Source organism: Arvicola amphibius, chromosome 15 (genome assembly GCF_903992535.2).
Source record: "Arvicola amphibius chromosome 15, mArvAmp1.2, whole genome shotgun sequence".
NCBI lineage: Eukaryota > Metazoa > Chordata > Mammalia > Rodentia > Cricetidae > Arvicola > Arvicola amphibius.
In genome coordinates, this window is record NC_052061.1 from 43,150,544 (window position 1) to 43,174,519 (window position 23,976).

General features: G+C 49.7%; 1 protein-coding gene across 1 annotated transcript in view; it reads right to left on the reverse strand.

The window, feature by feature from the left end:
• Positions 1-4,364: 4,364 nt before the first annotated feature.
• Positions 4,365-23,976, reverse strand: part of Pkd1l2 (polycystin 1 like 2) — a 57,074-nt gene continuing 37,462 nt past the window's right edge. Inside the window, exons 22-32 of the mRNA XM_038312686.1 lie at positions 22,935-23,165; positions 19,006-19,107; positions 18,532-18,710; positions 16,732-16,878; positions 15,601-15,800; positions 14,581-14,795; positions 12,842-13,058; positions 10,772-11,000; positions 7,929-8,133; positions 6,385-6,478; positions 4,365-4,658 (exon numbers count right to left, since the gene is read on the reverse strand). Coding sequence (XP_038168614.1) covers positions 4,456-4,658; positions 6,385-6,478; positions 7,929-8,133; positions 10,772-11,000; positions 12,842-13,058; positions 14,581-14,795; positions 15,601-15,800; positions 16,732-16,878; positions 18,532-18,710; positions 19,006-19,107; positions 22,935-23,165 — 2,022 coding nt within the window. The 3' untranslated portion in view covers positions 4,365-4,455. The remainder of the gene's footprint in view (positions 4,659-6,384; positions 6,479-7,928; positions 8,134-10,771; positions 11,001-12,841; positions 13,059-14,580; positions 14,796-15,600; positions 15,801-16,731; positions 16,879-18,531; positions 18,711-19,005; positions 19,108-22,934; positions 23,166-23,976) is intronic.

Consider the following 23,976-nt stretch of genomic DNA (forward strand, 5'->3'; position numbering starts at 1 on the left):
TGGGCCTGCCCCTTTTTAAGATCCTGGTCACTCTAGAGAGGCCAGAACGTACAGCCAGAAGGGATTAGGCCAGACCTCCATGGAGCTTTCTCTGGGATAGAACTGAGTTGTTCTGTGCCGTGGCTTATGGTCCTAACTATACTTGGCTCCTCCGTGCTCTTTATCTGCCATGCTATTCTGAGCGAAATCACGCTACACAAAACGTCCCATCCCCTTAAAGCTTATAAAAGTCCCGTACGCCCTATGTTCTGGGGATTGCCTACAGACTTCTGAGAAGATTCGTCGGGGCACTGCTCTGGGATTCTCTCTGAAGGCACTTTGCTGGCCTCCTCCTTTGCCCCACCATCCTCTCATTGTGCCCCTCCCCAGCTCTCTTATTCATTCTTTCTCTCTCCATGGTCCTTCTCTGTAGCCCAGGCTGTCCTGAACTGAAACTCACTATGTAGACCAGGCTGGCCTCGAACTCAGAGATCTGCCTGCCTCTGCCCCACAAATTCTGGGACTTAAAGGTGTGCACCACCACGCCTGGTCTCGTTTTTTTTTTCTAGACAGAGTTTCTCTACATACATCTGGATGTCCTGGAACTCGCTCTGTAGACCAGGCTGGCCTTGAACTCAGAGATCTGCCTGCCTCTGCCCCCAAGCACAGAGATTAAAGGAATATACCACCACCGCCCAGCTTCATTCTCCTTCTTAATGAAGCTCCTCTCCAGATTTTAAAAGGAAGTCCTCCTTCCCCTTTAAGACCCTCATGCTTGGCTCTCCCATATACGGTACCATTTTCTGTCTAATATTCTCTCCCTATCTTGGGGCCAATCACGGTCTGGAGGCCCTTTCTCCTAGTGCATCTCATCGCTGTAGGGTGAATATGTGTCAGCTTCCTTTCCCGGACCAACCACGGCCACTCTGTCATGAATATATTTAATACATACATCCTTCCCTCGCCACTTCTCCATCTTGGACAGACTCTATGCGCACATAAATCCTCTCTGGGGACTGTGCCCACCACTCGGGCAGCCTGAACAGCACCTGTGTCCTCTCTAGCCTCAGTATCAACAGCCGCTGCACCCCGACAATACTGTCTTCCTCCCCTCTCAGTATCCCTGTATCAGTCCCCATCATATCTCCCTGGCATCCCGACTAGAACACCCTTTTCTCCAGCCTCCACATCTTTCCAGAGTGACACTTCCTTGTGCTGACTCCTCCATGGTGCCTCCTCTCCACGAAGATCAATGTGATCTTTGGAACTTTGTCATAACCTTGGTTCCCTGCCTCTTTCTTCCACACAGCTTCACGCCAGTCCTTCACTCAGATAACCCCATAGCAGTCACCCTCAAAGTTTTAAGATGTCATGGGCTTCACTGTGCCACAGTGTGCTGACTTGGCTAGCTTCGCGTCCTTTCTCCTGCCTGTGCACTGTATTTTCCTAGGCATTTTAGGCTTCCTACCTCTCAAGCCAGATGAGTGGCAGTTCACACTGGCCTTCTTTCTGATAGCTTGTGTTTTCGCGGTCTCGGTGACTTACAGCTATTCCCACCCACTTCCGTGCCCAAGGGGGCCTGACACAGGGCCTCGTGACACGGGGGCTACCTGGGTGATGACTGTAGAGGTTCTTCACGAGCGTGGTGTTGGCCCATTCGAAGAAGTCTCGGAAGCTCAGCACGGCTGGGAAGCCTTGAGTGAAGCTGAGCTCCAGGTGGCTGTTGAAGTGGCAAGCACTGGGGTCCCTCTGCCCATAGGCCACGAGCAGCAGCATCCACAGGAAGCCCAGGTAAGCTGGAAAGGACGCACATCAGCCCGGTCAGGCAGGTCCTTGATCCCCACCAAGTTCAAGGAGGAAAAGGAGCATATATACATAGCTCAGTATAGCAGGAGGGCTTGCAGCCCAGCCCCTGCCACTCTGGTAACAGGGACATCAGAGAGGTGGGAGGTACAAAGACTAGGAGGTAGGTCTGGCCACTTCCTCTCCATGTGTCCTTCATGAATGGTTCAACTTCTCTGTGGATGACTCCTCCTTGTTCAGATAATGATTTTAAGGCCTGGGATTGTGGTGGGAGGATCAGCTAATGTTCATAAAGCATTTAGAACAAGACCCAACCAGGGAGTCACACTCCATGTTTCTTTTCAGTGCCCAGGCTGGCACTGAACTTGCTACATAGATGAGACTGGATAGGAATTCCTGATTCTCCCCAGTGTTGCGATTATAGGTTTGAGCCACCCCGCTTGACTTTTCTTTTTAAAAAAAAAAAAATATTTATTTATTTATTATGTATACAATATTCTGTCTGTGTGTATGTCTTCTGCAGGCCAGAAGAGGGCGCCAGACCTCATTACAGATGATTGTGAGCCACCATGTGGTTGCCGGGAATTGAACTCAGGACCTCTGGAAGAGCAGGCAATGCTCTTAACCACTGAGCCACCTCTCCAGTCCTTGACTTTTCTTTTTTAAAAACTTCAGTTTATTATTCTTGTGTGTGTGAGAGTGTGGCCAGGCATGTGCCACAGCCTGAGTGTAGGTCAGAGACTAGCGTGAGGGAGTTCATTCCTGCCTTCCACCTTGGATTTTAGGGAGTGAACGTGGATAGTCAGGCTTGAGCAGCAAATTGCTGGGTCCGCTCTCAGGCTGGGGATTGTCTGCAAAGCCTGTGCTTGCTAGGCGAGTACTGGCCCACTGAGCTAAACTCCTGAACTGCCAAGCTTCTTTTTCATTTTCTCCGTGTGTGTACCATGTTTGCACGTATGTATGGGTGCACCGGAGGGTGTTGCTGAGTGTCCTGTTCTATCATACTCCACCTTATTCTCTCGAGACAGAGTCTGGCACTGAACCTAGAGCTAGGGAGGCAGCTAGCAAGCCTTAGTGACCCTCCCATCAATGCCTCCCATGGCACTAGGGTCACCGATACATGCAACCACATATGAATTTTTTTTTTAAGATTTATTTATGCCGGGCAGTGTTAGCACACACTTTTAATCCCAGCACTTGGGAGGCAGAGGCAGGAGGATCTCTGTGAGTTCGAGACCAGCCTGGTCTACAGAGTGAATTCCAGGATTGATCCATAGCTACTGAGAAACCCTATCTCAAAAAACCAAAAATAAATTACTTATTTATTATGTATATAGTGTTCTGCCTCCATTTATACCTGCAATACAGGCCAGAGGAGGGCACTGGAACACATTACAGATAGTTGCGAGCCACCATGTGGTTGCTGGGAATATGAACTCATGACCTCTGAAAGAGCAGCCAGTGCTCTTTACCTCTGAGCCATCTCTCCAGCTCCCCCGCCCCTGACATCTGGATTTTTATGTGGGCGCTGGAAATCCAAACTCAGGGACTCATGCTAGAAAGTAGACACTCTCACCTACTGAGCCCTCTCCAGATCCCCGTATGTGTTTTAAAGATGGAATTGTCAAAACTGGGCCCTGTCCTGTTGCATTGCTGACAACACAGTGTTGGCGCAGACAGATATGGTCCCTGTGCTCATGGCATTCACCTGCTTACTGGAGACAGGTCGGAGGCGTTGGATGGCTGGAAGATTTGGGTCAGATAGTGACAGACAACAATTCATCCCGGGTGCAGACTGTTCCTACTGAACCAGAACCAACAGGCATGGCCCTGGGGTCTGCACCATGAGGCACCACCACCCATGCAGGCACAGTCCCATGGTGGGCCTGGATGAGAACTAATGATGATAATGCACAGGATAATTGTGTGTGTGTGTGGGGGGTCCCATTCTCCCCTAGGTTTTGGGCAGATCCAAACCACTGACTCTTGGCTTCTTTCCCTCTCCAGTGCACGTGCCTCCCCACCTGCCTTCCCAGGATCACCTTGCTAGTGAAATATATCCACCCAGATCTGTTGGGAGCTATTGGGAGCTCCTGGACCCTGAATTCCCCATGAGCAGCTTGTTTTTCCCATGCTTGCAGCTGCTCTAAGCACGAGACCTCGCCTGCAGCTGCTCTGAGCCTGATGAGTCTGCAGCTGAAATATCCCGAGAGTTGGGCGTGGCTAAGGATCCCTATATAAGCTTCCGCTGCGCACGATAAACTGGGCATTTCTTGGCATTTTGTATCAAGGATGACCCGTATCCGTGTCTCTGTCTGTCTCTGTCTATGTGTGTTTTTAAGTCTCCAGCTTAGTTCCCGGCTCACATACCGTCTTGTAGTGGCATGGGAGTTACAGGCATAGAAAGGGACTGTTGGGTTTTTACACAGATCTGCTTGGGGGGGAGGGAATCAGGCAAACACCAGGGTTTGAAAGTCCCTGACCTGAGCAATGGAGAATGGGGTTCTTTCTAAAGTCACACTACTGGATACATGGATCTAATCTACATGGGAAGTAGAAAAAGACAAGATCTCCAAGCTCTTGGGAGGGAGCTCAGACTTCATCCCAAGAGCTTGAGGGATTTCAGGCAAAAGGGAGAAGAGGAACTGAGGCCTAGGGGCAGCAAGAGGCTCATCAAAGGACACGCTGCAAGTCAGCTCCAGGATGTGCTGAGAATACAGGTGTGGGAGACTGCCCACCCAGGATTTCTCTGATGAGTGCAAATGCTTTCTGCTCCTTGAGGCGAGTGGCTTTCATCGTCTCGATGGCAGTGGCGAGGGGAGGCTGGTACGCATCCTTGCTGCTGCGTCTTTGTGTTCGGAACAAGGCATAGGAGCCTGTGGACACAGGACACACACAGAAGAATGGCTGAAAGGGCAGTCCTCTATGGCTCAAGGCTTTCCTTCCTGTACCCTCAGGGGACAGCTAAGGAAGCCTGCAGGGTCTTCTCTCCAGCCCTGGCCTTGTCAGGCCTCCTTAGATGTCTGCTTATGCATTCACATGCTTCCCCGTCACCTCCCCACCGGTCTGTGCCTGCAGGGGTTGTGACCCATTCCATTCGGCCAGTACCACCATGCCCAGGGATGTGCATGGAGTTGGGGACAGACTTAAAATGAACAAAGGGGCCCTTCTGGGGGATGAAATAATATTTTAAATCTCAATTATAACGATGATGGTTCCACGACCCTCTAAATTTACTAGACTCACTGAATTCCATCCAACAGGGAAGGAATTTTATGTCAATTATGTTCTGAAGCCATCACTGCCTGAAACACAGCCAACTCTCCTTGAAGAATCACAGATAAATGATGGTCTATCTGGTGGGTCTGGAAGCTGGTATCTCTTCAGAGAGAAATTGCTCTTTTGATGAGAAAGGTGACCTTTTTTTTTGTTGTTGTTGAGAAATGGGCTTTCTGAGGAAGTGCAAAGTCAGATTTTCTCCTAGAATGGAAGATTCCAAGCCTGGGACGGGGTGAACCTCTGCACATTGACAAGCACACTGGCTCCTGATTTATCATCCCTGAGGCTGAGGTCAGTTATTGATTCTGTTCTGTTTGCTCATCTGTCTGAGAAGAGCTCTTCTCAAGGGCCTTTGAGAGCTTCCCTGGGAAGAGGGGAATAACCAGGGGTCTCTTACACCAGGGTCAGCATAGCTATTTCCATAAATCTTTATTTACCAAAAAAAAAAAAAAACAAAAAAACAAAAAAAAAACAAAAACAGGGACAGTCTGGCCCCTTGGTTATAGACTGCAGACTTTTTGTCCCAGAAATCTAATTGACAGCCACTTTCTGCAGCCCACCCGTAAGCGAATTGAATGCTTTATTTTCATTTAAAATCTCAGGAAGCCACATCTCGGTGAAGAATCTGGTTTGGAGCCGGGCAGTGGTGGTTGGTGCACGCCTTTAATCCCAGCATTTGGTAGGCAGAGACAGGGGGTTCTCTGTGAGTTTGAGACCAGCCTGGTCTACAAGAGCTAGTTCCAGGACAGGCACCAAAGCTACAGAGAAACCTTGTCTGGAAAAAACAAAAGCCAAAACAAAACAAACGAAGTATCTGGTTTGGTGCTGAGAATGTAGCTCCTTTATTAGAGAGCCTGCCTAGCTTGTTAGCTTGTGTTTGCCCTGGGTTCTGTACCAGCACCGCATAAACTAGCTTGGTGGTACATGCCTGGGGTAGTGTGATCTGAAGTACGAAGTCATTCTCAGTAACATACCAAGTTCAAGGCCAGTTCAGGCTATGTGAGGTTCTATCTCTAAAAAGAATAATACAGCCTGCATAGGCACACCCCTGGTCAAAGGGTCCTGCCTGATCCCCAAGGGCACACCCCTGGCCAAAGGGTTATGCTGAATTCTCAGAAAGAAAGGACGGAAGGGAAGGAAAAAGATTGCTCAGGGGACTGGGAAGGGTGTCTCTTGCCTGGCTAGTTTGACAAATCCTGCATGGATGCTGGTGGGGGGATGAGTTCTGGGGAGTGCCCAAGTCCCAGGACACCCCATAGACATTCTCTGCAGGCCGACTCAGCCTTGCCGGACTTCTGTCTCCACACACCAGGGACCTATTACCTGGGCCAGATAGATGTCCTGGTAATGAGGGCAAAATCTCTTCATCATCCTCTCTCTTCAAGACCAGTGCAAAGAAAGCAGCAAAACCCAGGACCTGGAAATCACCCCTGTGTGAGTCCAAGCCTGCAGGGAGTTCCCAAGGTTTGAGAGATAGGGACTGGGTGATGATATGCAGTCAGGTGGGAACAGGTCATCATGAGGAGGGAGGGCTGCTACCCATCGGGAAGGCTGACCCATCTCTAAACTTCCTGGAACTTCCCACTTGCCACCCTGCTACCCAGAGCATCTCTTGCGTCTAACTCTGAAGAATGACTGCCTCCACCTCCTCCCATCCCTGTACCCCTGCATCAGCTGAGACAGCCTGCAGCTTCTGTGTCTGCTATGCCCCAGCAAAAGAGATCCTGTGGTTTGGATAGGAACGCACAGGACACACCCTGTTCTGTGTAGTCTTCTAGCCTTGGCTGGCGGAATTGTCACAGAAGCCTTTGAGCTTTATCTGAAAGACCATTCAGGACTGGGGTATAGCTCAGTTGGCTGAGGGCTCGCGTAGCATGCACAGAGGCCTGATGTGACCTCTGGCATCCGACATCAACAGAGCAGGAGGGCACACACCTGGAATCCCAGCAACAGGGAGGTGGAGGAAGGGAAATCAGAAGTTCAAGGCCAACCTCAATTAAACAGTTTGTGACCACCTTGGGCTAGGCAAAATAAATTTATACATATAATTCAGAGTAGAATGAGAGGGTGGAGGTTTGAGATGTTCTACAGGAGTAAAGATTCCAGTAGATGGTTATGATAGCAGTGCATATCTGTAGTTTCAGCCCTTGAATAGCTGAGGCAGGAGGATTGCCATCAAGTCAAAGTGAGTCTAGACTACATACCGAATGGGAGGCTAGCCAGGGCTACATGGGAAGATCCTGTCTCTAAACCAAGTAGCCAAACATTACAGAGTCCCTTAATGGTCACTTTCCTCTTACAGTCCCCTGGTTCCCTGATGACTGCCAACCGCTGGACTCCTTCCAGAGGCAGATCTGTCCCTGCTCCCCACTAGTTCCAAGTCTGCCCTTTGTATCTAAGCCGAATACGCTCCCACATAACTTTGCGTCTCAGGAATAGGAGCAAGTTTCTGAAGGGAGCAGTCTTTTACACTGCTGTCCTCTCTCGGAATCTGAAGATTCCAAGGACTGAGATATAGACACACATATGGGCTAGAGACACTTGTGATGTTTTTGGTGGAAGTACTGGGGCGGGGGGACCCAGGACCTTGAGCATGCTTCGCAAGCTTTATGATTTCTCACCCATAGATTTTTCCCAGAGTCCTCAGGGTGATGGTGATTAGGAAGTACTAGCTCCTCAGCACAACTAAGGGACAAGTCCTTTGGGCTATTCGACTATCTCCACTATCCCTGCTCTGGGGCCATTACAGAGCGTCTCATGTGTTTGTTAAATAAAAGAAATAATAGCTATGCTTGAGAAGGAACTGGTCCCAAGAGGGTAGAGGTAGAAAGGACATGGGCCGCCACTTTGAAGGGGGGTGCTCTGACCTTCAGGGGCTGAGTGATGAACACACTCTCCACAAAGGACACAGCCGTGGAGATGAGCCACCGGAGAGAGCTGGCCCTTCCATAATGCAGTCCATACAGCATAGTGAAGAAGGCCGCCACCCCGCTGGTGGCTGCCACCAGGAGCCAGCCCACTAGGACACACCACCAGGGCAGGCCGCGAGGGGACTTGCTGACCCGAGGAGTGCTGCAAAGGAGGACAGACAGACACAGTCAGGGTGGTACCCAAAGACCCACATTCAAACCCCGTTCTGTTCTCGTCCTCCACATGACCCTGGGCAGGCAGCTTAACCTCTGACCATCTGCTTCTCCTCTGGAATTTGTACCTGCTTGAAAGAGTTGTTCAGTCCTTTGGTCAGTGCTGTCTGGGGACAGTTCCTGAAAGAGCTGTTCTCTAGGCTGTCATTTGTCCAGTGCTGGCTAGGAGGCAGTCCCTTACAGCAAGCCTAGAAGGCTGGTTCTATGTGGTTGGAAAATCTTTTGTTATGAAAAGAGTTTCGTCATACAAAAGTCCTCGAGCCAGCAACCCCCAGGCACTCATCAGTTGGTTTCAAAAACTGTCCCTATCTTGTCTGGTATATTCCATCTGTTCCACACCCTCCTTTTTCCTTTTGGAGGAGGGAGAATATTAAAAATACATTCCAAACGTAATCCAGAATCACCCTCGATTACCTCAGAATGTCTCTCAAGAAGAGTCATTTTCTGATTGAATTATCATACTACTGTTCCACCTCACGATTTTTGTTGTTGACCATCAAAAACTATGTGCTGTGTGAGCTATGGAAAGACAGCCCTCGGGCAGCCAGCATCTTAGGTGAGTTTATTACCGCTGAGCTATATCCCAAACACACACACACACACACACACACACACACTAAATTGCTCAGGATCGGGCTGGAGGGATGGTTCCGTGGTTAAAGCACTTCTCCAGCAGCAGGCTGGACTTTTCAGATCTCAGCCCCTACACCAGGTGCCTGGCAAACACCTGTAACTCCAGCTCTACAGGGTCCAGCACTCTCCTCTAGCCTCTAGGTCCTCCTAAAAACATAAACACATATATGACTAAAATACATAAAACCTGAAAGAATATAAAAAAGAATTAAAAAGGAACGCAGAGCCAGGCATGGGAGACTCAGCACTCCAGAGGCAGAGGCAGATGGAGTATCTCTGTAAGTCTGAGGCCAGCCTGGTCTTCATAGTGAGTTCTAGAACACCCAGGGCACGCGCACACGAGAGAGAGAGAGAGAGAGAGAGAGAGAGAGAGAGAGAGAGAGAGAGAGAGAGAGAGAGCCTGTCTCAAAACAACAGGAACAACAAGAAAACAGGAATTTGGGAGCTAGAGAGATGGGGCTCAGTGGTTAAGAACACTGGCTGTTCTTCCAGAGGACCTGGGTTCTATATAACACCTAAATGATGGCTCTATAACATTCAATATAACCACACTATATAACAATATAACTATAGCACCCAATGCCCTCTTCTGGCCTCTGCAGGCACTTAAACTGGGGGCACAGACACTAAGTTCAGGTAAAACAAACACACAACAATAACAAAACAACCCAATGTTTTATGTCAACCTGACACAAGCTAGAGTCATCAGAAGAGGGAGCCTCAGTTGAGAAAATGCCTCCCTAAGACTGGACTGTAGTGGCCGGGCAGTGGTGGCCCACACCTTTAATCCCAGCACTCAGGAGGCAGAGGCAGGTGGATCTCAGTGAGTTCGAGGCCAGCCTGGTCTAGCAAGTGAGTTCCAGGACAGCCAGGGCTGTTACACAGAGAAACCCTGCCTCGAAAAACAAAAAAACAAAAAGACTAGACTGTAGCAAGCCTGTAGGACATTTTCGTAATTTAGTGATGGAAGGGGGCGGGCCCAGCCTTTTGTGGGCTGTGCCATCCCTGGGCTGGTGGTCCTGGGTTCTATTAGAAAGCAGGTTGAGCAAGCCATAAGGAGCAAGACAGTAGGCAACACTTTCATGGTCTCTGTGTCAGCTCCTGCCTTCAGGTTCCTGCTCTGTTTGAGTTCCTGTCCTGACTTCCCCCAGTGATGGAAAGTGGGAGTGTTAGCCAAGTGAACCCTTTCCTCCCCAGCCTGTCGCTGGTCACAGTGTTCATCACAGCAGTAGTGACCTTGACTAAGACACTCAGGTGTTGGCCTTGAACTTTCTATGTCCCTCAAGCTGGCACACCAACTTCCTTCATTAAATAACCTGTCTTCAAGTTGACTGATTGTTTGTTTTCTGAGACCGGGTTTCTTTGGGTAGCCCTGGCTGTCCTGGAACTAGCTCTGTAGACCAGGCTGGTCTTAACCTCACGAAGATCTGCTGCCTCTGCATCCCAGGTGCTGGCATTAAAAGTGTGCGCCACCACCACCCAGCTTTACTAATTATTAAAAAAAAATTGCAGAGAGATTCCCTGGCATGCACAAGGATGAGGTTCAACCTCTAGGATTGCAACAAACAAACAAATAAGAATCAAATAAAAAAGAAAATGTCCTTTAAGTTTGAGTTAGGAGCTACGCATTTCAATCCGACCATGAAACAAAGGCTCTCAGAGACCGAGGCATCGCTCCAGCATGGCAGGCATGTGGGCAAGTGACAGGAATATGGTCATGAACTGCAAAGTTCTGTGCAAAGGCTGAGGATCTCTCAGCATGTAGAGCCCTGGACCCCTGCTGGCTTTGAGAGCACTCGAGGGAGCCCTGGGTCCACCCCTTCTGCCTTCCTGGCCTTGGAGGACATCTTCCCAAGGCTAGACAAGGTGTCCCAGCCCGTAGCCCCAGACAGGAGAGGGCAGGTGTCTATTTGGCACCCAGGGAAGTAGATTACCTGGCGTATGCTATCGCTGGGGTGCCAGGCTGTCCCCAGAGGTGGCCCTTCAGGGCATGCAGCTGCTTGAGGGCCTGGGCATGACTCTGTTGATGCAGGAAGCCTTGGGGCCCCACCAGCCGCAGCTCCCTCTCCACATGCTCCAATTGAAGGTAGAGACACCGTCTGTAGATGCTGTCCCTCCAAAGCCCACTCCCTGCCAGCTTGGGCTTGGGGTGCCATGTGTTCTCTGGGAGACAAGGGGGAAAGTGACCAAAGAGTGTTGAGTGACAATGGGCCAGCTACAATAAAAACAGTAACGGCAGTTTTGAGCTCACCTGCCGCAAGCCGGGTATAGGATAACGGAGGCATAGAGGCTGGGCTCAAATAGCCAGCTAGGGCATTTTGGCTTTTTATGAGGGATAGTTTGAAGAAGTCCTTACTTACAAAGAGAACAGCACGCTTTCCCATGTGCCCTGCTTCAGCAATGACTATAAGTGACTATTAAATTACATTTATTTATCTATTATCTCTCTCTTCTCTCCTGTCTCTGTCTGTCCGTCTGTCTCTCTCTGGACAGCTTTCAGGAGTAGGTCCCCCCTTGTGGTAGTTTGAATGTGATTGGCCTCCATAATCTCACAGGGAGTGGCACTGTTAGGAGGTGTGGCTTTGTTGGAGCGAGTATGGTCTTGTTGGGGGTCCCATCCCCCGCCATGATGGACTGAACTTCTGAAACTGTAAGGGAGCCCCCTCAATTGAATGTTTTCCTTATAAGTGTTGCCATGGTCACAGTGTCTCTTCACAGAAATAGAAATCCTAGCTAATGAGACACTCTTCTACCATGTAGGTCCTGGGGATTGAACTCGGGCTGTCAGGCTTGGTAGCAAGTCTCTTTACCCGCTGAGCCACCTTACTCCCCATCTGGAGTCTTTTCCTTCTATGTGTTCAGACTTGAATTTACGCCCAGTTTTGCCCAGTGCCAAAGTTTTCTGTTCTCACGTCTTTAAAAAATTACTTATTTGTTCACTTATTTATTTATTTATTTATTTTTAATTTTTGATTTTTTTTCCAGAAAGGGTTTCTCTGTGTAACAGTCCTGGCTGTCCTGGAACTCACTCTGTAGACAGCAATTCTGAGTTGTAAGCCGAATAAACCCTTTCCTCCCCGGCTTGCTTTTTGGTCATGGTGTTTTATCACAGCAATAGAAACCCTGACTAAGACGCTCTCTATCTACCTGGTGTGTGTGCTCGTGCATCCACAGGTAGATGTGGAAACCAGAGGACAGCTTGTGGGAGCTGATTCTCTCCTTCACTGTGTGGGTGGGACTGACCTCAGGTCGTCAGGAGTGGGGGAGCTGATTCTCTCCTTCACTGTGTGGGTGAGACTGACCTCAGGTTGTCAGGAGTGGGGGCAAGCGTCTTTACCCACCGGCTGCGTTACTGTTTTTCTAAAGTTGGTTTGTCGAAATTTCAGATTCTCAACTATTTCTCTCAGTGCTGGGGACAGAACCCAGGGATCAGTCATGCTCTCCCATCAAGCCCTGCCTCCATGCCCAGCTCCTCTAAAACTGATTTTTATTGTGATTATTTTGCCTTTGAGATGGTGCTTCATGGATCTTAGGCTGGCCTCAAGCTGTTGATGTTGCCAAGAAAGACTTTGACCTCTTTTCTGACCCTCCTGTCTCCACCCCTGGAGAGCCAAATGCTGGGATTTCACGCCACACCAGCCTAAAAGAAAATATTTATCTCTTTTTGTTGTTTGTTCTAAATCGCAGAAGAGACATACTTACAATAAGAAACCAAACAAGGGTCAGGGAGGTGGCTCAGGGGACACAGATGCTTGCTGCAGAGCTTGACGACCCGAGTTTGCTTCTTGTGACTCACATCGTAGAGAGGAACCAATTACACAAATTGTCCTCTGATATCAAAACGTGACCTTACACGTACGATAAGAAATGAAATCGTTTTCTGAAGGAGCGTGAAGCTGGGTGTGCTGGTATGCGCTGCCCGGTGTTTGGGAGATGGAGGCCAGGTCCTGATTTCCCACCCGGACCACCTGGTTCCAGAGGACTACTTCCTGGGAAGGATTTACCTTTCAGATGGACAGGCCCATGGGTGGAGGTGCAAGGGTCCTCCCTCTCTAGCATTTCCTCCCAGAACCCCTGTCCTGTTGTGCCCTCTGGACAGACGAGGTCTTCCATTAAGGCCAGGAGGTAGTTAATGTCCGTCAGGTTCTTAGTATCCCAGCCCGAAGCTGGGGGCAGCACCTTCAGAGCTTTAAACAGTGAGCAGAGGAGAGTCTGTACACCCTGCAAGAAAGGCCAGTGAGGCAAGGGACCATGACCTGCAGACCAGGGTTTGGGGCATAGGAGCCTAGGGCACGTGCCATGAGCTGCTGACCCATGTTTAAACTGTAGCTCTGAGAAAGGATCTGCACATGAAAATTTCTCTCCTAGGGCTTGAATGGAACCATTGCAGGCTATATTACTCAAATGACTGCACACAGCTAATAGTCTATAAAAGATCAAGTACACGAGTGTAGGGGAAGTGTGTGTGTGTGTGTGTGTGTGTTTTGTTTTTCAAGAAAGGGTTTCTCTGTGTAACAGCCCTAGCTGTCCTGGAACTCACTATATAGACCAGGCTGGCCTCGAACTCAGAGATCCACTTATCTCTGCCTCTCATGTGCTTGGATCAAAAGTGTGCACCACCACTGCCTGGCTAATGTGTCTCTTTTATGAGCTTCTAGCCTTGGGGGGCAGGGGTGTTCTTCAATACAGCGCTATCCTTAGAACTACACTGCCAGTTCTTCTGGTCCTGCTCACGAAAGAGCATAGCAGCAGGCCTGTTGACCATTTACCTTCCCTAGTTGAAGGAGGAGCAAGGAGGGCCACAGGGCTCTCCACTCCCAACCAACCTCATGCAATTCTGGCATAACTGCATATGGTCCTAAGGGGGAGGGGCTAGAAGAGATTGGCAAGGTAGGAGGGGGAGGGGGCTCCATCTGCACAGCCATGAAGAAGCCATTGTTAACTGCTGTGCTGCCCTTCCAGAGTGGCTGCTTTAAGGCCATCCATGTCCCTGTCTGTCACCCCTCACCATCGATCACACTGTAAGGAAGCCTAATGAACTCACTGGCTTCCCCAGGTGAACTTTGCTGGCCTCACACTTTAGTCTGTCACTGGAGCCAAGGGGGAGGGTGGATATTGCTTATGTCTCCCCCAGGGAAGGAATTTTAGCAACAGAGTTTCCACATAACAGATGCTCAAAAAGTGTGCATTGCATGAACACATATGTGTTAGGACCATCTGGATGGAGTCCTGGCCTCCAGCTGCTCTTCCCGGCTGTGATGTGTACTTGGCCTTCTGATTTGAGCTACTGAAAGCTGTGTCAAAGTTGTTTACCAGCTCTGCTTCCTGAGCACGTGTTGCCTTGGCCTTGAGGATCAGGGGATGAGGTTTTCACCTGTTGACCCACCTGCCTGTGTTGGGTATAGAAGCTTCCGTGGTGCTATTCAATAAGAGGGCTTCTTACCAGCGACTAGAAGTTCATGTCTCTGTCTGCGTGTGTCTTTGTGTATGTGTTTCAATCTCCAGCCCCTTGCCCGAAGCTCGCAAACTGTATGGTAGTGCATAGAGGGCAGACAGGCGTTGTGTGCTACACATATGATGTACGGGATATGCATGGCAGTCTGCATGTTCTCAGCTGGTGAATCCTGGCATCTGAGATTGTCAGGCAATCCAGGCTGCCAGGCCCCAGGCACCAGCCTGCACTCCTCTACTGCCAGCTTAGAGAGTCCCTCCATTCATAGACAAACTGAGGCTGAGGACATGCCTTGGTCACTGTTTCAGGTGTCAGAAGTCCCTCCTCTGTGGGCTGCAGTGAAGGAGTCAGGTTGGAGGGTCCCTGCTCCTGCTTCTCATCCTTTTCCAGCGGGCGCCAAGGTCGGGTGTTCCGAAAGATCTGGACGATCAGGAGGTTGATGGGAAACACAAGGATGGAGCTCTCCAGCCCAATCATCACCTCCTGCCAAGTGAACTCAATTTTGCCTGGGGAAAGGAGGGGAGAGGCCAAATGGAGGCAGAGGCCCAAAATCCAGTCCCCTCCCCACTCTCAGCAGAAGGGAGCTACATAGTGAAGGACCAACCAAGCACAACGCCTAGGAGGTCACCTGTAAGCCTTTAGATGCTTACCCAGGGTTGTGAGTCAAGCCAGATAGTCCACCCTGACAAGGCAGTTTACCAAGAGCCTGGGCCATGTGACTCAGGTTACTCTTTGCAGGGGCCAGAGGCTAAGGTCAGCTCTATAGGTACATGGCCAACCACGTTGAATTGGTCTCGGTGAAGACTAAATCAAGGGGGCTGAGGAGACAGCTCAGTCTGTAAAGTGCTTAGCATGCAAGCCTGGGGACCAGAAAGCCACAATTCCAAGCACCACTGCAAAAAGTCAGGTGTGGTAGCACCTGCTTGGAACCCCAGTGCTGAGAGGTGGGGCAAGCAGATCCCAGAGACATTGTACCGGCCAACAGAGCCCAGCTGGCAAGCTTAAGGCCCCTGTCTGCAAAAATCAGGTGACTGACTCCTGAGGAACAATACCCATAACTAAACTCCACCTGAATGTGCACGTGTGTGCATGCACATATACACACAAGACACAAAGACAAGGCAGGCATGGTGGTGCACACCTGTAATGGTAGTGAGTAAGTTTGAGGCCAGCTTGGTCCATAGTGTAAGCAAGACCTTGTCTCAGAATATCGAACCGATCAAACAAAAACTGAAAACCTCCTCTAGATTGCTGGGGCAGTGAGACTGGTACCCACCAGCCCCAGCCATCAGAGGGAAGACTGAGATTTACCCAAGTCCATCTTCTGCTCAGCGGGGTCCTTCGGGATACCCCAGAACATGATGCTGGTCAGCATGGTGCAGAGGAGCAGCGAGAAGCAGCAGGACACCCTCTGCACGCGTGTGAAGCTGCTCCGAGGAGAGTTACAAAAGACCGAGTACCAGATGTGTCCGTCCTGGAAGCCCGTGGAGGTTTTTGTGAAAAACAGGTGGCTGTGGGCAGGCAGGAGAGAGAGAGAGAGAGAGAGAGAGAGAGAGAGAGAGAGAGAGAGAGAGAGAGAGAGAGAGAGAGACAGAGAGAGAGGCACTTAGGGAGACAGGTAAGCAGAGGGACTGGTCTCTTTTTTTTTTTTTTTTTGTTTTTCGAGACAGGGTTTCCCTGTAGTTTCTAGAACCTGTCCTGGAACTAGCTCTTGTAGACCAGGCTGGCCTCGAACTCAGAGATCCGCCTGCCTCTGCCTCCCGAGTGCTGGGATTAAAGGTGTGTGCCACCACCGCCCAGCAGGGACTGGTCTCTTAAGAGCAATCTGTGATTCTCCTGGAAGATTTAGCACGTTTCGGGGCCAGCAAGTTGGTTCAGTGGGCACAAACCCTCTGACAATGCACCTACCAGGGTGCTGCTGCCCACAGTGAGCTGGGCCCGTCCACATCAATCATCAAGAGAATACACCACAGACTTGCGCACAGGTCAAGAGAATACACCACAGACTTGCGCACAGGTCAAGAGAATACACCACAGACTTGCGCACAGGTCAAGAGAACACACCACAGACTTGCGCACAGGCCAGTCTGGTGGAGGCATTTATCTCAGCTGAGCTTCCCTCTTCCCAAAGGATGCTAGCCTGTGTCACACTGACATAGAACTAGCCACCACACCATTCAAACCATCACAGTTAATAACAGAAAATATCCCGTGACATTTATCGGGTGATACAGGTGACTGCTTCCCGGTCCTCACCAGTTGAAAACACACTTCTGGCTCATAGGAGGCATGGCCTGCCTAGTGCCCTCATTCCAACAGGACATTTGGGCCATAGGTGTCACATTCTCAGATGCCTGGGCCACTGGTTGAAATATGCTTTCATTAGCATGCCTGGGCTGTGAGGCCATTTTCCTACAATAAAAAAAGACAGAAGGGAAGTACCTAAACTGCTTCCTGTCTTGCTCTGTGGCCACAGGAAACACCTTGTCGAGGACACAGTCGCCAACATCGATGGACAGCCACGAGTTGCAGAGGAAATGCCATTTGCGGTCCGCAGCAGGGTCATAGACCAGCACCCGGCTCACATACCTGGAGGAGGGAGATGCAGCTCTGAGGACTAGGCATGGGGCTGGGACTCCCTGGGACACCACAGGGATAAGACCTTCAGAAAATGAGCCCAGAGAACAGGAGTACCTGGAAAAGGCACATGCATGCTCTTCCCTTGGTGTCTGAGTAACATCTGGCCTCCTGTGGGGGAGGTCAGCCGGGAGAGAGCCACCTCAGCTTTGAAGGCAACTGCTTGTTCGCAGAGAAGGGGCAGGGCAGCGGGGGTGGGGAACACATTTGAAACCTCTGAACCCCTTACTCAGGACACCCAGCCATCAGCAAGAGAAGCCAAGTGAGAGGGTGTGCTCCAGCAAGCTGCTTTGAAGCCTCAGAGCAGAAGATGTCCTCTTACCTGAATCGAGAGGTACAGGCGAGCAGCAGGATTTCTGGCATTGTGTGGCCAATAGGAACAGCCATGATGGCAAAGCTGGGTGCTCACTATATAGCCGGCACTATGCTCTACCCACGCCCCTCGTTTCTATAAGCACAGCTCCACCTATGTCCAGGCCATGGCCTTCCTGGGTGACTGGCATCCAGTGACTCAGGACCAGGATATTTTGATCCAACTTGGGACAGCTTCAGGGATCCACAAGAGTTGGCTGGGCTGTCATTGGCTTGCAGCACACTTGACTCCTCCCTCTGCCCATCCGAGGCCTGGCCTCCCTCCCCAGGTGCCACTACTAGGGCTCCTTTAATAGACACCCGACACGGTCATTTGCCTCTCGGAGTCTGCTTCCTGGGAATTTGGTGAGTTAGACAGCAGTAAACTGGGTGTGGTGGCCTTTACCTCTAAGCCCAGTCCTTATAGGCTGAGACAGGAGACTGCCAGAACCTCAAGACTAGCCCAGGTTCCATTGTGAGACCCTCTGTCAAAACAGCTAAAACCTAAGCAGTGTAAGTGCTGCCCTTTTATTTTTTGAAACAGGGACTTGTATAATCCAGGCTTATCTTGAATTATCTGTGGAGCCAAAGATAACTTTGAACTACTATTATCCTTCCTCTCAAGTGCTGGAATTATGGGTGTACGACACCCAGTGTCTTTTTTTTTTTTTTTAATATACCAACAGTCTCTCTATGTAGCCCTGGCTGCCCTGGAACTCACTATGTTGACCAGGCTGGCCTTGAACTCACAGAGGTCTAGCCGCCTCTGCCTCCCAAGTGTTGGAATTAAAGGTGTATACTACCACACCTGCCATGCCCAGCATTTTTGGGATAAAGTTTCACACTGTAGCCCAAGCTGGCACGGAGCTCACTATGTACCCCATGCTATCCCAGAACCCTTCCTGCGTCTCCTTCCCTAATAGCTAGCCGGTCACAGCGACACTATTTGTCCGAGTCACCCGTTTTGGTCTCGGGAAGGATGGACAGGCCGTTGCTCTGAACTTGTAGCTGTGTGTGACCTTGGACAGGTCTTGAGTTGGAGCTGTAGAAAGGCCGGGGTGGGCCAGTGCTGGACACGAGGACTGGACCTCACCCTCCTCTCTTCTGGTCTGGTTCATATGGACCATGAGCCTCTCTGAGCCTGATTACCCCACTTGTGCCATGGAGAGCCATTCTGTGTTTTCATAGCAGCTCACAAAAGCCAAGAAATGGGTACCTCGCCCCAGCCTGGTCATTTGCCCTCTCCCAACTCACCATGATGGCTGGTCCCCAGAGTTGTCATGCCACAGCCTGAGGCTCTGCAGTTCTCCCAGGGGGAACAGAGTGGAAAGCAGGAAGACGTCCACCCCTCCTCGCTCAAAAACTGCAGCATCAGGGTTTGACAGGTGGTGGGGCTCACTCTCTCTATCCGAGCCATACAACGTGAGCGTCACCTAGAACCCAGAGACCAGAAGCTGGGGCTGTAGCTCAGTCAGTGCAGTGTCTGCCCAGGATTGGGCAGTTCTGTGCTTGAGCCCAGCACTGCACAAAACTAGGCATGAGACACATGCACACTCACACTCTTACACACACACACAATGCACAAAGTGATATTTTTAAACGAAAGGATATTCTCTCCTCTGATATATACATGAAACAAGTAGAGTACACAGTAATTCAAATCTCTGGAGCCAGACACTCCACAGGACAGCAAACACCACACCGGGAGAGACACACCCACCAACCAACCTTTGAAGACGTGGCTGCCCCTCGTCGGTGTCCCGTGTAGACCGTCACCAGGTAGTGATACTGGGCAAAGGGCTCATTGTCCTCCAGCACTATGACTTTTACCTAGACAGAAGGACAGTGTTGGGGGACCCTACTCAGTGGGCTCACCCACCACCCAGCAGCTAAGAATGAGTTGGGCAACAAATGCCAATTAACATGCAAAACCAAACTGGCATTCATTATTATCTGACCCAGTGAGAACTGTCCTTTGTGGGAAGAAGGGCTTCAAGAAAAATAGTAGCAAAAGCCAGGAAGCCCAAAGTGCTTTCATTAGTAAGTGTGACCCTATGGAGTTAACTTGGAAGTGAGCTTGGCATTAAAGAGAATGTTCAGTGTTTGGTGTGGTGAGCCCACTGTTTATACAGTTGTTTCCCAGGGGATTCAGAAGGAATGAAATGTTGAGATGTTTTAGTGAAAGCATCAAGTGGCTGGAGCTAGGGGGGTTGGGGAGGTTGGGGTGACCTCTGGGATGCACTGCTCAGCTCTCTTTCCTGTGAAAGGCTCACACTGGCCGCCGAGGCTCTGCTGCCAAGAATGTGGTTCTCTCTGTCCAGGGCACACTTTTGTGGCCGCTGACAGGCAATAACCCATCTGTGAGGTGTCTGAATGTGAGTGAGACCTGGAGAGCCCAGCCCAGCTCAGTGCAGGTCTCTAAGGCCTGGCGGGGCTCTACTGCTATATAACCATCCTGCCAGCTCCCCCAGCTCACCCTGAAGGTTCCTCTTAGAAAACACCCCTACCCCGGCCTTAACTCCATTTTATAGCTTGCTTACTGGGAGCCAATCTGAGGCATTTAAGATTTATTTTATACACATACACACACACACACACACACACACACACACATATAATATATATAATTTTTTTTCTTGATACAGGGTCTCACTAGGTTACCTTGGCTGACTTGGAGTTCTCTATGTAGACCAGGCTGGCCTTGAATTCATAGAGAGCCACATGCCCCAGCCTCCTGAGTGCTGAGATTATATGTGTGTGTCCTTAAATCCAGCTTTTGTATTTTAAAATTAGTTATAAGTATATATTTGTTGGGGGGGGGGTTGTGCATATGGCCACTGTGTCCAAGGAGGCCAGAATAGTACATCAGATCCTCTGGACTTGGGGTGACAAGTGGTTGGGAGCTGCTTGATGAGGGTTTGGGGAATGGATCTTGAGCTGGTTCCTCTACAAAAGCAGTATGTGCTTTTTTTAAGTTGTTTTATGTGTATGTGTGGTTTGTCTGCTTGCATGTTTATATGTGCATGCATGTGTGCCTGGTGCCCTCCAAGGTCATTGAATTTCCTGGAACAGGAGTTATTTGAGCTAGAGACAGCTGCCAATCACCATGTGGGTACTCGGAACTGAACTCACGCCCTCCGGGATAGCCACAAGCGCTCCTAACCACTGAGCCATCACTCAAGCCCCATTTTTGTGGTTTTGTTTTCATTGCTATTTTCATGACAAGGTCTCCTTATGTATCCCTGTCTGGCCTAAACTTACTGTTTAGACCAGACTGGCCTTGAACTCAGAGATTCTCCTGCCTCTGCCTCCAAGTGTTGAGAGTAAAGGCGTGCTCCACTATACTAGGCCCAGCAGTGTGTGCTCTTACCTACTGAGCTGTCTCGCCAGACCCCACCCTATATTTAGGTATCAATGTTTTGTCTCACGGAGGAATCAAAGACAGCAGTATGAGGGGCTGGAGAGATGGCTCAGAGGTCCTGAGTTCAATTCCCAGCAACCACATGGTAGCTCACAGCCATCTATAATGAGATCTGGTGCCCTCTTCTGGCATGAAATCATACATGGAAGGAATGTTGCATACATAATAAATAAATAAATAAATAAATAAATAAATAAATAAATAAATCTTTTTTTTAAAAAGACAGCAGGGCCGGGCGGTGGTGGCGCACGCCTTTAATCCCAGCACTCGGGAGGCAGAGGCAGGCGGATCTCTGTGAGTTCGAGACCAGCCTGGTCTACAAAAGCTAGTTCCAGGACAGGCTCCAAAGCCACAGAGAAACCCTGTCTCGGAAAAAAAAAAAAACAAAACAAATAAAATAAAATAAAAAAAAAAGACAGCAGTATGAATGCTGAGTGTCACTTTATAACATTGCTTTCTGTATTGGCATTCCTAGTGGTGCCGCCAGGGAGGAGAGAGCAAGAGATGAATAGCTCCCGACTCTGCCACACTGCGCCCTTGCATTCCCTCAGACGCCCACAAACACTTCCTGAAGGCCAGCCCTGTGCTCCATATGACTTTAATAATTATCGTTGCAAACGATTCCTTGTATAGATTTTTGCTTGGTTCATGTATAAGCCATGAGCCTTATCTAAGATGAAATCTAGCTCCCCTCTAACAGCTTCAGGCCAATTAGCTGACCTCTTGATCCCTGGTCGCCTTCTCTTTAAGATGATGGGTGGAATGAAATCCAGGGTATGCTCAGTGAACTTGAGGTGTCCAAACCAAAGAAAGGAGTGGGACAAAGTGAGGAGATTCATACTGCAATCCCAGCACTCAGGAGGCTGAGGCAGGGGATTGTCATGAGTTTGAGGATAGCCTCAGACACATAGCGAGTTTGAGGCTAGCCTGGGCTACATAAGACACAGTTTAAAAAGTAAACATACACACCCCATAAACAAACAAATGGGAGGTTGTCCTCATAGTCTGTGCTCATCGTCACCTTAGAGGTGACTCCTGTGTATCCTACATAAGGCAGTTTTTGGATACCAGAAGCCCTGGCCAAGCCACGTAGTCTATGAGGACAATGCGATTTATGTTGGGACTTCAGGACACACTGTGTATTTGAGGCTGGAGACTGCATCACCAGGATTGGTCAAGTGGGCTGGCTACTCCTACCTCCGTGCCCAACTCCCAATCAAACCCATGACACCAAAGCTTGGGTGAGCTTGTGGTTGGCAATATTTGCTAGGTGTCATCTCAAGGACAATCAAGCACCATCTGCAGACATCAGCAGAACAGGTCAAGTCAGCTCTCTCTGTCTGTTTCTTTCAACTGAGTCCTCTTGGTGTATCAGCCATGGGGAGGTGGGCCAGGTTAGAAAGTGCCACACAAACATAAGGACCTGGGTTTGATCGACATGAAAAGCCAGGCATGGTGATACACAGGTCTAATCCCAGCACGGAGAGGGGGTCCACAGGGCTCACTGATCAGTCACTCTGGGCTGCTTGGTGAACCCCAGGTCCCTGTGAGAGACCCTGTCTCAAAAGCTAAGGAGGGGCGATTTCTGATAAATAACACATGATGTCATCTCTGGCCTTCAGATGCACATACATACATATGCATGTACATCACATAGATACCTACACACACAGAAGCTCACACATACATACATATGCATGAGCATCACACAGACACCTACACACACAGACTCATACATACATACATATGCATGTGTATCACATAGACACCTACACACACAGGCTCACACATACACACATATGTATGTACACACACACACATATATGCGTGTACATCACATAGACACCTACACACACAGGCTCACACATACATACACCTACAAACCAAGATAATAAACCATCCCCATTACTTCAACTGCTGTTCTGAGTTCTGAGTCTTTTTGACAAATTACGGACACAAGGGTAGCCTTGAGACCTCCCATCCCAATGAGAGGTACCTTCCTCTGTGGGCTGCTGTGAACATAAATACGGTTGTCTCTGGCATTTAGTGAGTACTCAGCTAATGATAAATAGCACAGTCTTCCTGATAATTTGATGAAAAGGGATGTTTTGTAAGTGCTAGAATAAGGGGCCAGCTTGCCTGAGATGACCCCAAGGGTCATAAGGGCTGGAGCAACCCCTGGGCTCTGTCCTCTACAGTCCCCGTTACTCCCATTCCCAGGAACCCAGCACCTCACCTTGCTCTGATCCTGTATGTCCTTTTTCCTGGCCCAGATCACCACCAGCACGTAGACCATGCAGAGGCAGGCCACTGTGGTAACCACCACTGGGTTGTCCTCAAAAGTGGCAAAGAGCTCCACAGTCTGGTGGACGTCAATGGCATTGGGCATCACCAGGAATGTGCTTCCAAAGAAGGTGAGGTGGTTACAAAGGCAGTGTGTCTGGGAGGTGGTGGTTCGTGGACCTACCTGTAAACCCCAAAGAGACAATGTTTGGAAATGGAGAAAAATGATGAACACCTCAGTGTGGACCCCACTCAGCCCGGTTTTCGGATCCACAGATTCAGCCATCCTCTGGTTGACATTACATGTCTTTAGGACTGGGATGTGACTCAGCTGGCAGAGAGCTTGCCTAGCATGAATGAAGTTCTGGGTTTAATCAGCATCACATAAACTGGATATTACAGGTGCCACACACCTGTAAACCCCATAATCAGAAGGTGCACATAGGAGGATCAGGAGTTCAAGGTTATCCCCTGCTATATATTCAAGGCTAGCCTGGGCTACATGAGACATACACACAAATGAAAATGAAAATTTATTTTAAAATTCAGAGAAGATTATTTACCGTTCATTGTGCTGGGGATTGGTTTTTGTTTGTTATTTGTTGTGTATTCTGCTTTGGGTTTTTGAGATAGCATGTCATGTAGCCTCGGCTGTCCTGGAACTAGCTATGTGGGCCAGTGATGATGTGCTCTGAGGCACAGGCCCTCCACACAATGTGTGTGAGGTTTGCGGGCAGTCCATCAAGTTTCCTGACCCGCTGCCTCATTGCCTGTGAAACGGGAACATTGCAGCTCTCCTGGGGTATCTGAGACGCTGATGAGCTAATGCAGGGAAAGGTGAACACGGGACACAGCTGAGGTCATTTTCTGGGAAGTGGTACCCTGGCCTGCCGTGCCCCATGCACAGGGGGCAGCCATCAGAATCAGTCCTATTATTCCGTGATCAGTTGTTCCAGCACTCCTGGCTCCTGGGGAGAGGTTGGGGGACCACACTG